This window comes from Centruroides sculpturatus, unplaced genomic scaffold (genome assembly GCF_000671375.1).
Source record: "Centruroides sculpturatus isolate CEXI.00-Female unplaced genomic scaffold, Cexi_2.0 scaffold1091, whole genome shotgun sequence".
Lineage (NCBI taxonomy): Eukaryota > Metazoa > Arthropoda > Arachnida > Scorpiones > Buthidae > Centruroides > Centruroides sculpturatus.
This window is the reverse complement of record NW_019385257.1, coordinates 248,697-260,911: the sequence shown is the minus strand read 5'-3', so window position 1 is coordinate 260,911 and position 12,215 is coordinate 248,697. Positions and strand designations below refer to the sequence as shown.

The following is a 12,215-nucleotide window of genomic DNA, read 5'->3' as shown; positions in this document are numbered from 1 at the left end:
ATATATAAAAATATTAATAATTATAAACTAAAATTATAAAAAATATATATATATAACTAAAAAAAAACATACACTGACCAAAAAAAATTTTACAATCCTTCTGTAACCAAATTTTCTTTAACATCCTCAACTTCCACACATTCACTTCCTCTCTTATTTTATCAGACTTCTCCATTCCCATCATCTCTGTACCAGTACGTAAATTAATTAACTTATAGGGAATATTAAAACGGACAATAAGTTCTTTAAACCTATGTTTATACAAATCTCTTTTAAAATGTAATATTTATCGCACAGCCTTTTTCCATGCAATGCAAAAACAAAGAAATTGGATATGTCCCAGTTGAATTGATGCCACATGTTCTTTCAATCTTGTTTTAATTTTCTCCCTGTCTCCTCGATATAATTTAATTTTCTTTGCATGTGCAACTCAATTTATACATTACTGACATTTCTAAATCTGTCTTTTCATCTCTAGAAGAGGGATCACTTATTTTTTAATTTTACTACCCATTTCTGGTATTATCTAAATTTTATACTTTTTTGGAAAGTTTTGTAATAGAGTTAAAGTTAATTATGTAAAGAAATTTTATAATATATGTTCCTTAACTTCTCTAATATTTTTAACTGCATACCTATTACTTTTATTAGTCTTAGTGGAGGTTATTTTTTTGGAAAATTTCCAAAAAAAGAAATAACCTCCATATACATTTAATGAAAGTCTGCTATTGTGATTTAGTTGTCTAAATTATTGTGTGTTACTAGCCATATTTATTGAATCTGCCTTGTATTTAATAGTATATTGTTTTATGAGGAAAAATAGCAGTATTTTAATTGATGTATATTATAAAATTGTTTATTTGAATGATTTAGTGTAAAGGGAATAATTTTTTGATGTAAAAAATTTATAATTTTTTACATCAAAAAATTATCAAATCAAAAAATCATGTTATCAGGTAAAAAATTATAAATTTTTTACCTGATAACATGATTTTCAAGAAACTATATTAAAAAAGTTGAAAACAATATCTTTCTATGTAATTTATTGCAATAATTTATAGTGCATTCAAACGTGAGAGTAAATACTATAATTTTTATATCTGTAAATAGTTTAAATAAAGATAAAAGAAATTAATATAAAAATTATTTGAGACTTTAATTTTATTAAATACACAAAGTACAAAAGAATACAAGAATTTCACATTTCATTTCTTAATATACATTATATTAGATTGAGAGTAGTTTTAAGTGCAAGAAAGATATATTTAATTGGTTCAAAGTATCAATTTACTAAACCAGGGAAGGGAGAGCCTTATACATACATTATTCTAAATAACCAATACTTACTTAAAAAGTGCATTTTAATAAAATTAACAATGACATATTTGGTTGACTCTCCCCTTTAATAAATCATAAATGTATCATTTTTTCTATTAAAAAAAATTGAGAGAATAAAAAAAAAATTATGCTCATAAAATGCATTCTCGGTGGCTACTCAGTAACGAATGTACAAACTGGTGAAAAAATATTTCTTCTGCAAAAATCTAATTTGCTTATGGGTGAAAAATAATTTGATAACTATAAAGATATAAATACAGTTAACATCAACCACAAATTTATATATATAAAATCAATAGCATCAATAAAGAATTAACATCATTAATGCTGCATATAAATCCTATTAGTTAAGATTAATAAAAAGACTTCATTTGTTCAAATATATCTGATGTTATCTGTGCTGAGATACCCTAAATCAGAACAGATGCTATCCATACAAATAACAAGAATTATATAACCTCAATCAACTTTTTAATGAATAATGAATGGATATATATATACTTACCCTATCTTTATTATTAAAACATTTTATAACTCATTCTGCAGAAGTTATGGTCACAAATCTAGCAACAAACTAAAACACATGCACTTATTGATTGATGAAATATGCAGCCAAAATTAGAAACAAAGATGACATATGGTATAAGATTTGTCCACATTTGCTTCCCTTCTTACCTGTTATAACTGGTAGATTCTTGATGCAGATATTGAGACAATAGAAAACTATAACATCAGCTTCAATAATCTACAAGGACAAGAAGGCAATCAAATATGAGCAAATATTATAAGATATAATATTCAAATTCTGTACTACAAACAGCCAAATATGTCATCTTTGTCCCTATTTATCAAAAAAATATGATCACAAATTAATATTTATGACAATGCTAATAATGTTAGCGTAATGTTACAATCTAATTCCGTTTATTAATCTGAATAATGAGCAAAATTGTAAATGACGAAAAAAAACTTTTAAAAAAATTTACACACATTTTCTACAATTCCACTACTATATTAACACAACATTACATTCAAAGTAAGAAATTTGACTACAAATTCAACATGAGCAGACAAATTTAGAACAATCAAATATAGGAAGAATTGGACTGATTTACAAAGTAAATCTAAAAAGTCATAATACTGTTTACAAAATTTTTAAAATTAATAACTTAGGGTTGAGTTTAAGTTCTTACAAAATACGTTGGATTTAGAAATGATAACTTTTCTCGGTTAACATACTAATCGGAATTTAATGACTAGTTTCTGGTTAATTAATTAATTTCTTAACTACTTTTTGAAAAACTATTACAACGAATAAAAAAGAACTTCTTGAGCTTTCATAGTTGTAGAATCAATCTAGTCTAATATGAAATTATAGAAATTTTATGCTTAAACAATACTGAAACAATTTTCGTGACTAAATTTTTTGCTGAAAAATCAGTTTAAGTAAGATTGGCCTATATAATTTATTATTAACAATTTGCATCAAAAATTTTTAAATTTAATTAACTGTATCACAAGTTCTCTGATTTAACAATATTATTTTATGACCTCAGATGATAATAACTATCAAATCTCTGTAAATCATTATTATTTATCATTTTATAGAAATATAATTTTAAACAATGATTAAGATGCTATCAAGCACGAATTTTTGAATTTATTTATTAATGTTATTGATCCAAATTCTAGACTGTCATTCATTAATTCTAATAACATTAGAATAATTCATATATTTTCTGTAATGTAAAATAATCAGTAATAATTAGTATATATAAAAATCATAGGATATGTAGTGCAAGAAACAATTGACAGTTTAGATAAAGTAATTATGCTTGAATGCATCAGACTATATTTTACACAAAATTATTCGTGATGTCTCATTTTATTTTTATCAACATCATAACAGATTTTAGAAACTTACGGCATATTTTGACAGAATAAATCTATCAAAAAAACTAAAATTTATAGTGAATATTTCTATTGTTAATTAAAGATATCCTTGACAAAAGTAAAGCCTAATTAATTCTGTAATGCTATATTCACATATAATAAATTTTTAGCCAAATGTATAAAATAACACCTACAATGCATTTAACTAACATTTAACTAACAAGAATGTCTCAAAAAATTGCTGAAAATACTCTATCAATTCTAGTGTAATGCATTTTATATAATAATTGATTAAAAAAAAGGGAAAGTATCGAATAATAAATATTAGAAATATAATTTATGCTGTAATTTTTATCAACCACTGCAAAAGATGACGCATAATGCAAACACCAGCTATCCAGAGATGCATTATATGCATCTAATTTTGCAATAGTTATTTTAATATTTGTAATAACTCAGGAACTGTGGCAAATGTCTGTAACAAAAAGCACAAGCTATCAAAAAAATAATGCACATTATTAATAATACTTCCTAAACTCTTATTGATACTATACAACCCTTAATAAAAACAAACTTGTGAAATAATAGATATTTCTCATGGATCATTTAGAAACTACAGCACCTGCTTGATAGAACAATAATGGAAAAAAGATAAATAGAAATGTGTTATAACAAATATGGCTAGTTAATTAGCAATACACAAGCATTTTACTGAGCAATAGTTTTGTAGTCAAAATATCAATGAAAATATCACAAGAAATTTTTGAATTTTCTTTTATTTTTTACTTGTAAACACCTAAAAGTTTATCTTATACTGTATTATTTAGAAACAGAGCTTATTATTCATGAAAATAATAAAACAGTTTTGATTATTATATTCATATATATTTAATGTCTTTAACATAACAAATGGATGCTTAGTTTTAAATTATGATGATTTTCATCATCCACTTTGTCATATTATACATATTTTTATTATGACTTTTGATATTGGAATGTTAGTATATTTATAGTTATTCTATTATTTTATTTTCTGCATGTCTTAAGGAAAATACAGGTTAGTTAAGCACTGTATCAAGCATATAGTGCTATATGATTGCATTCCATTCTGATAATATATCTTTATATTTTCTTATTAATACTTACAGACTTATTTCTTGCCTTTACATAATGTGCATATACAGTATATACAATACATAGACAAATATTTATATATATAAATGACATTATATGTCATGTTTAATTAATAGGAGCATCACAAACTTGCTACAATGAAAAATGAACAAGAATCATTTACACCAGAACATGCACAAAAAAAAATGACATTTACATGTGTCAACTTTACAAATTAATTTTCTGAACAGACACATGGAAAATATTAAAACAGATAATAATAAAACTAAGGAAAGCACAAGGCAACACAGTGCTGTCATTCCTTAATTGATCAAGCAATAAAATATTTGTTGGAAGAAGCACTGCAGAGACTTTTCATTTCTTGCTGTTCATTTGTAATTTGATAGTCTATGTTAATTTTGTAATATGGAATAATTGTAAATAACTAGAAGACATTGTTATAATACTTTTTTTTTGATAATGGTTTGATGATTTTTAGTTCGGTCCCAGTAAAAAGGCACATGAATTAATAATTTCAAATAGCCTTTGGAAGAATGATGGAATAACAGTCATATGTATTCAAAAATAATTTATAGTTAACAATCAACAATAGCAAAATATATTGGAATGCTACAACCAAATGAATAAAAACATAAGATTTTATTATTGTAAAAAAAAGTTAAAATAAAGATAAACTACTTAATAGCATATCCATAAAAATACAGTATAGTCCCAATTAACAAAGGTGAATTGTGGAAGAGTATTTTTGTACTATACTACATTCTGTTGACAATCTGTATCATAAATGCTTGGTTGGGGAATGTGCAATACGTGAAAGGGGATCTTTTTAAAAAATTTACTCTGGTGATAAAACAAAATTTCTTTTTAAAAAAATTCACATTAATTGTAATCTACATAAAACTATCATTTTTCAATTACTCTGTACCAAACATTCTATGTTAACAAAGTTTAATTATTCCAGATACTCTTGCAGTCTATGATACCTTAGATAATTGGGATTCTACTGTATAATAATAAGAATACTTTTTCAAAATTATCAATAAAATTTTACAAAACTAATTAGAAAAAAAATTAGGTAAATGATCAGATACTTGACAATTTCAACTCAAATTTTGTGCAGTTAACAAGACAAATTTTTGATTAACTAACTTTTAATTAATTTAATAAGTCCTACTAGATATGAGGTAAACCTGTTAGGAATAGCTACACTATATTTTGTTGCAAGTTATATTAGTAAATGTTTGTTGATATTTTTTGTAGATGATAATATAATGGCAGCAAACTACAAAATGTATAATATCAACAATCAAACAGAATCCAGAGCTTTGTTTTCATTTAAACATTTTGGAATTAAAAGTAACAAAAAAGATAAGAAGAATAATGTAAATTCAGTTCTTAACATTTCAGTTAATATTCGTAATTAAAAATTTAAAAATGCTGTATATAATTTTTAAAATAATTTATAATTGAGATGATACTAATTAGTTTAAAATCACGTAGATATAGAATTTGTGATATTCTGATTAATATACAAAATAATTCTATTAATTATAATACGACAAAATACTAAATGCATATATGTAAAACATTAAAGAGAGCAAAACAAAAATTTCATTGCACACATTATCCCATCCCTGTAAAACATTGCTTTTGTGGATCAGTTTTTAATTGATAGCTTTAGGCAAAATTTGATAAAGGCAGTGCTTATGAAACAGTGGAAGCCACATATTATGATTAGTATTTTTCATGTTTATAATCATTATTAAAATGTTTATAACATATTAATTTTACAATTTCTTAATGTATTTTGATTTCTTGATGAGAATGGAACATCGTGTCAATGCGCCACCAACTTTTGATAACTCGGAAGTCCTTAGTGTCATATGGCTGAAATCTATTTTACCTTCAAAAACCTGTTAAAAGAATCATGTATAAATTAGTAAAGTAATAGCATAAATTAATCACTAATGTCTTGTTATTAAAAATATCTTAATTTTTTTTACTTATATATAAGTCAGGAATATGAAGTTTGAATAAAATCATATTAGTATCAAATATTTAACCTTTATGAACCAACATAAAGTTTATCATATGAAAGCACAAGGCATTTAGCCTTTTAAAAAACTCCAAAAGTGCATATTATGATGCACAGATTAATATATAAGCATCTGTATAATCTTTACACGATAATCTGATAGTCTGATCAAATTTCTAGTAAATTGGAATTCCTTCTCTAATGTAAAATTATGTTTATCCAATTAGAATTTTTGAAAGTTTTATAATTTTTATTGCTCTTATACAGATTAAGATGTAAAAATCTGATCATTATCTGTATTAAATGCTTATTTCAGATAGACAATTGCTTAAAATTAGTTTGAACAGTGACTTAAATTCTTTAGAAAGCTGAAACTGTCCTAAAACAGGACAAAATTGTTCCTTCAAGGAAACTTAAAACAGTTGGCTACCTGAAATAAGCATTTAATACAGATAAAAATATGGAGCCTGAAATGAATGAGGTAATATGAGGACAGTCTTTTATAAAGTTTGAAACTACCAATTGTGATTAAACCTTTATTAATCACTTCATGTAATAAAATTTGTACTAAAACAAGTTATTTACACACACACACGTGTATGTAAATAATTGTAAAATTTAGATTATTTGATAATTTATTAAATTATCTAATAATCCAAATTTTTATATTGATAGATTTTAAATTAATAATCTGATAGTCATATAACAATTTAATAGAATTATGCCTTAAATTCAAGTGTTAATCTTTTGAACAATAATTTTTGTGTAAATAATAATAATAATAATAATAATCTTACTTTTGTACTTTCTGGAAATTCTGCTGGATGTATCAATGTTCCATTGACAAACAAACAATTTGATGCCTCATCATCTGGAACTGTAACTGTCTGATAACGAAATGTTGCTTCTCGTGCTATCCGCTATATATACATAAAAATATTTAGTACACTTCTAATATATGTAAGAAAAATAGAAAACAATATTTTAAATGCAATTGTTATATAGATTGATTCAAATAAAAATACATATTTCCAGATGTTTGGCAAGAACCCAACTATCTTATTGATGTCTGAAAAAATACATGTGGGATTCACATCAAGAGATTATAAAATATGAATAAATATTTTAAAAATATAAACCTTGTTTAAATAAATTTCTTGTCTATGTAGCTTAATTAATTATGCTGTGATAAATTATTGACATTGTTCATGCTAGTTTGAATAACTGCAAATGTATATAAATTTATATATTACATCTTGATAATAGCAAGTGCTGTGCAATCACATTTGTTATGTTTTATGATACTATTTCATTCTTTAAAGTTTTTAAGAATTTATTCTTATGATTTATATTCAAGTTGTTCATGTAAGTACCAGTAATAGTTGTTGTTTGGACTTATAATCATCATTTATTTAATGGAAATACAGTTCTAGAGTCTGTAAAAGAAATATTTGAAAATATTCAAGTAAAATTGAGCAATTTACAAAACAATGGATCATCAAGATAAAGCATATATTCTCATTCATGACACCATAACAACTCTACTAACTAAATATGGACAATCTCTATTGGTTATTTGTGAAAGTAAAATGAGATGGGAATGCTTTTCCTTTATGCAGAAAGTAAAAATGGAATGTAACATCTTCAAACACAGAATAATAAAACAATTAAATCAATTTCCTTAATTACAAGAAAAAAGTATTATCTATATATATAAAAATGAATGTTTGTCTGTCTGTCTGTATGTTCTTCATGCATTACCACACCATTTATCCAATTGCCATGAAACTTTGGGAAGTTGTTTAATATACTCCTGTGAAGGTTTCTGGCATAATACGATTGCCATGAAACTTTGGGAAGTTTTTTTAATACACTCTCGCGAAGGTTTCTGGCATAGTACATTTATCCTACGATAGATGACGCAAGTGTATACGAGCATTTAATCGTGAGTTTGATCGATTTCAAATTGTGAAGACCATTTTCCCCCTCCAAAAAATATCTCTATATATGCATTTGTGAACTGTTATTTACGATATTTGTAATAATTTTTGTTTACTCACTTTATTTCAACTATTTTTTGCTAATTATGTATTTGCTCGAACTTTGTTAAAACCTTAACTGTATCACGAACAATAACTGAAGTTGTAGGAGGAAATTTGCCTATTTTACCGATCTAGGGACCCCCCTTTTCCAAATTTTAATATCAACTCAAAATAATTTAAAAAGACAAATTACAATAAAACGGTTTATTATCCAACTATCAGAAATTTCACAACATGCCAAGGAAGAGAGGAAGGAGCAATTAAACAATTAAAATTGTAAAGGATTAACAAATATATATAAAAATGGGGAATATCGCACTTCTGACAATCACTGCAAGTGTGCGGGCTAGATTTGGAGAATCCATGCTTCTCACATGGATAACTGTATGTGGCCAGCTCATGCGTCGGAAAACCTTCTGATTTATTTGTTTATGCACCAGATGGAAAAACAAAAAATATCGTGTATCCACAAGCACTCCAATAAATAAATAGAATTGAAACAACACTTTGAAATGTTTTCCTGATGAAAATTAATAATAATAATAAGTTTCAATAAAAATTATAAAATGTAAATTGAATTTTATTATAACGAGTTTGCTTGAATTTCGTTTCTTCTGAGATCGCAGCAATGCGCGACGGGTAAACTAGTTGTTAAATAAAGATTCCATCTTTTTGTTTCAATATTTTAACAGTAAGCATCAAGTGATTAGTATTTTGATGTATAAATGTTAGAAAATGATCTATATTGCAAAGCTTTGAATTATTATTTTTTTCAGTATTAATTTACATTCAGTTTCTTAGGTATAATAGATTACATACATAAAATTTATGATTAGAATCTGTATTTTTTATATCAATTTATTATACAATATTAGTTTTATTGTAGAGCTAAAATAATTAAATAATCCTTTTGTCNTTTCATCCTCTACAATCCCCCAAATTTTTAAAACCTCATTCTGATACACCCTCTGTATATATATATATATATACATACATACATACATACAGTTTTATCAATTTATTTTTAAGTAGTCATAAACTTTCAATATGTTCTGAAAAATGTATGTGAGAGTTTAACAATAGAGTTACACAATATTCAGGGTGTCCAGAAAGATCAACATTATAAAATTTCATTTTAAAAAATTGATGCAATCTATTGAAATGCAGTTTGTAGTAAAAGAAAGAATAACTCAAAAAGCTTTTTAGTACAAAAAATTAATACAAATGCTAAAGTTGTTTTCATATATTCAGTGAACCTCAACATGTGTTCTTTTGCACAAAAAATGTCCAATTGATAATTTGTTGCCAAGTGTTGTTTAGCATTTTCTGTATAATAGTAGAGATTGCAAGGGTCAATGCTACCTGAATAAAATGGCACTATGTCACTGGTGTCCAGGGTGACTGTTGAATTCCACTACGTCTCAAGTCAAAAATGTATATAACAGTGGTATGCCCAGTCACCCTCTATGGATAACAGTGCTGGCCAGTGACAACAAACCACAAACAAATCTTACATGCAATGGAAATGTGAATGCTCCAATGGTGCCTTGGGCTAACATGTTTTGACAATGCCACAAACAAGGACATCTATCTATGGCTTGGGGTTGTACTAACCATGGCAAAAATGCATGAAGGACAACTCAGATGGTACAGACATGTTGTGCACAACTAGAAATCTTCAGTAGCAAGATCAGGCATGCACCTTGACCCTGCAAGCAGATGACCTCATGGCAGGCCTAAGAAGCATTGGATGGATTGATTAAAGGAGGACATAAAACATATGAATGCAGCCCACAAGGATGCCTTGAATTGAACCAGACAGAGATGGATGTGCCGAACAGTGGACCCTGCCATAGAGAGGAAACAATGCTAGGAAGAAGAAAGATGAGATTTCAAGGATTATATTTTATTTCAAAACAGTAACATTACATCATATAATCTTACAAGAAAAACATCCAGGAGGGTTATGTCGGGCAATCTAGGGAACCAGGTGTTATTCCTGATGGCCAATCCATCAGGAATAACACATGGTTCCCTAGATTGGTTGCCAACCTCATGGAGCACTGAACTCACAATTTTGAATCCCATGGAGCACTGTGATAAATTTTTTTAAAATAATACAAGCATCTATAGAATAATGATCATAAATGTTCCATTTTACTTTATTAATATGAAAATAACTTGTTTAATTATAACAAATTAGTGTGAAGTTTGTTGCTGCTTGTTTGAAATTTGTTTATGATTCTTGGCTCTTTTCAAAACATAAAGGACTATTTGATTTATTGACATTATTATTTATCAATAACAGTCATTTTGTGTTTGATTTAAGATTCAAATAAAAAACCCCCAATAAGTGAGAAAAAGCAACCAAGCATTTTGCATTTCTTTCATAATACTTTGCATAACCTTGAGTTGATCAATGTCCAAATTTCTCCATGGACTACTGATCTAGGAAACACTGTATGAAACAAATTACATAAGGAAACTGCCCAGTGAAGGAATGCACCATCCTTTTGAAACAGTACCTGGCAGGAAATCAGCTACTGATTGGAAATTCTTCATTCAACTAAAGGAGCATAAGTTGAGGTTCACTGAATATATGCAAAACAACTTCAACTTTTGTATTAATTTCTGTATTAAAAAATTTTTGAGTCAATCTTTCTTTTACTGCAAACCACATTTCAATAGCCCACTTTGTTTTCTTTAAATTAAATTTTATAATTATGTGGATCTTTCGTGGAAACCCTGTAAAAAAACTTCACACCTCATACTTACTCAAGCACATAAAATTTAATGAATGCACAAATGTTTTCAGCCACTTTAAGGGGCCTTCATCAGGCAAGAGAGCTGGTTTTTTACATCAAGTTACAAAATCCCCTTAAAATGTTTAAAGGCTGAAAACGTTTGCATGTTCATTAAATTTTATGTGCTAGATTAAGTATAAGAGGTGTGAAGTGTTTTAATCAGTGGTTGCAGCTTTTGAGTGTGTTTGGACACCTTGTACATATATAGAAAAGTTCTGTTCCCAGAAAACAAAACAAAACTTATAAAATCTATTATTAAAGTAGGAAATTTTTATATTTTACAATGAACATGCTGTAGCACATAAAACATATTAAACAGAAAACACATAATAAAAATTAGTTTTCACAAATGATTTGTTGTTACTGAAACCAAAACTATTGCACAATAGCACAAAATTTTTGTCGGCTGTTGCTGAAAATGTACGAAAGTATGAATTTCTATATGAAAAGCAATTTAAGAATATCAAAGTGTTTTGCATGAAGAGTTGTCTGAAAATAGAAGACTGCCTATATATAAGAATTACAAGAATAATATAGTAAAACTAAAATTTCACACAGAGTATTAAGAGCTGAAACAAAAAACTTACAAACTATATTTAAAATGGATTACATTTTCAAGAAATATAAAATATTAATTAGGAAAGTATCCCAAGTAAGATATATCAAATTTTCCAAACTATAACAGTATCAATTCTATAACAGAAAAAGAAAATTTAAATGTGANTTATTTTAAAAAGTTTATGTTAGGCTTAACATCGACGAAAATTCAACGCAAAGCGACACGCAACGGAGAAAAATTTCAACACGGGATAGGTTAATGTATTTTTTCGTACATAATCGGTTATCCGAAAAATAAGTTATCTGAACAACCCCAGTCCCCAATTGATTCGGATAAACGACGCTCTACTGTATGTAGTAAACAAACATATTATTTTAAATTAATCTTGTTTAGAGCTTGTTGCATGAGTT

At 26.7% G+C, this 12,215-nt stretch overlaps 1 protein-coding gene across 1 annotated transcript in view; it reads right to left on the bottom strand.

Moving 5' to 3' along the window:
- Window positions 1-1,127: 1,127 nt before the first annotated feature.
- Window positions 1,128-12,215, bottom strand: part of LOC111636800 (N(G),N(G)-dimethylarginine dimethylaminohydrolase 1-like) — a 69,805-nt gene continuing 58,717 nt past the window's right edge. The window contains exons 4-5 of the mRNA XM_023382134.1: window positions 7,198-7,320; window positions 1,128-6,278 (exon numbers count right to left, since the gene is read on the bottom strand). Of these exons, the coding sequence (XP_023237902.1) occupies window positions 6,153-6,278; window positions 7,198-7,320 (249 nt within the window). The 3' untranslated portion in view covers window positions 1,128-6,152. The remainder of the gene's footprint in view (window positions 6,279-7,197; window positions 7,321-12,215) is intronic.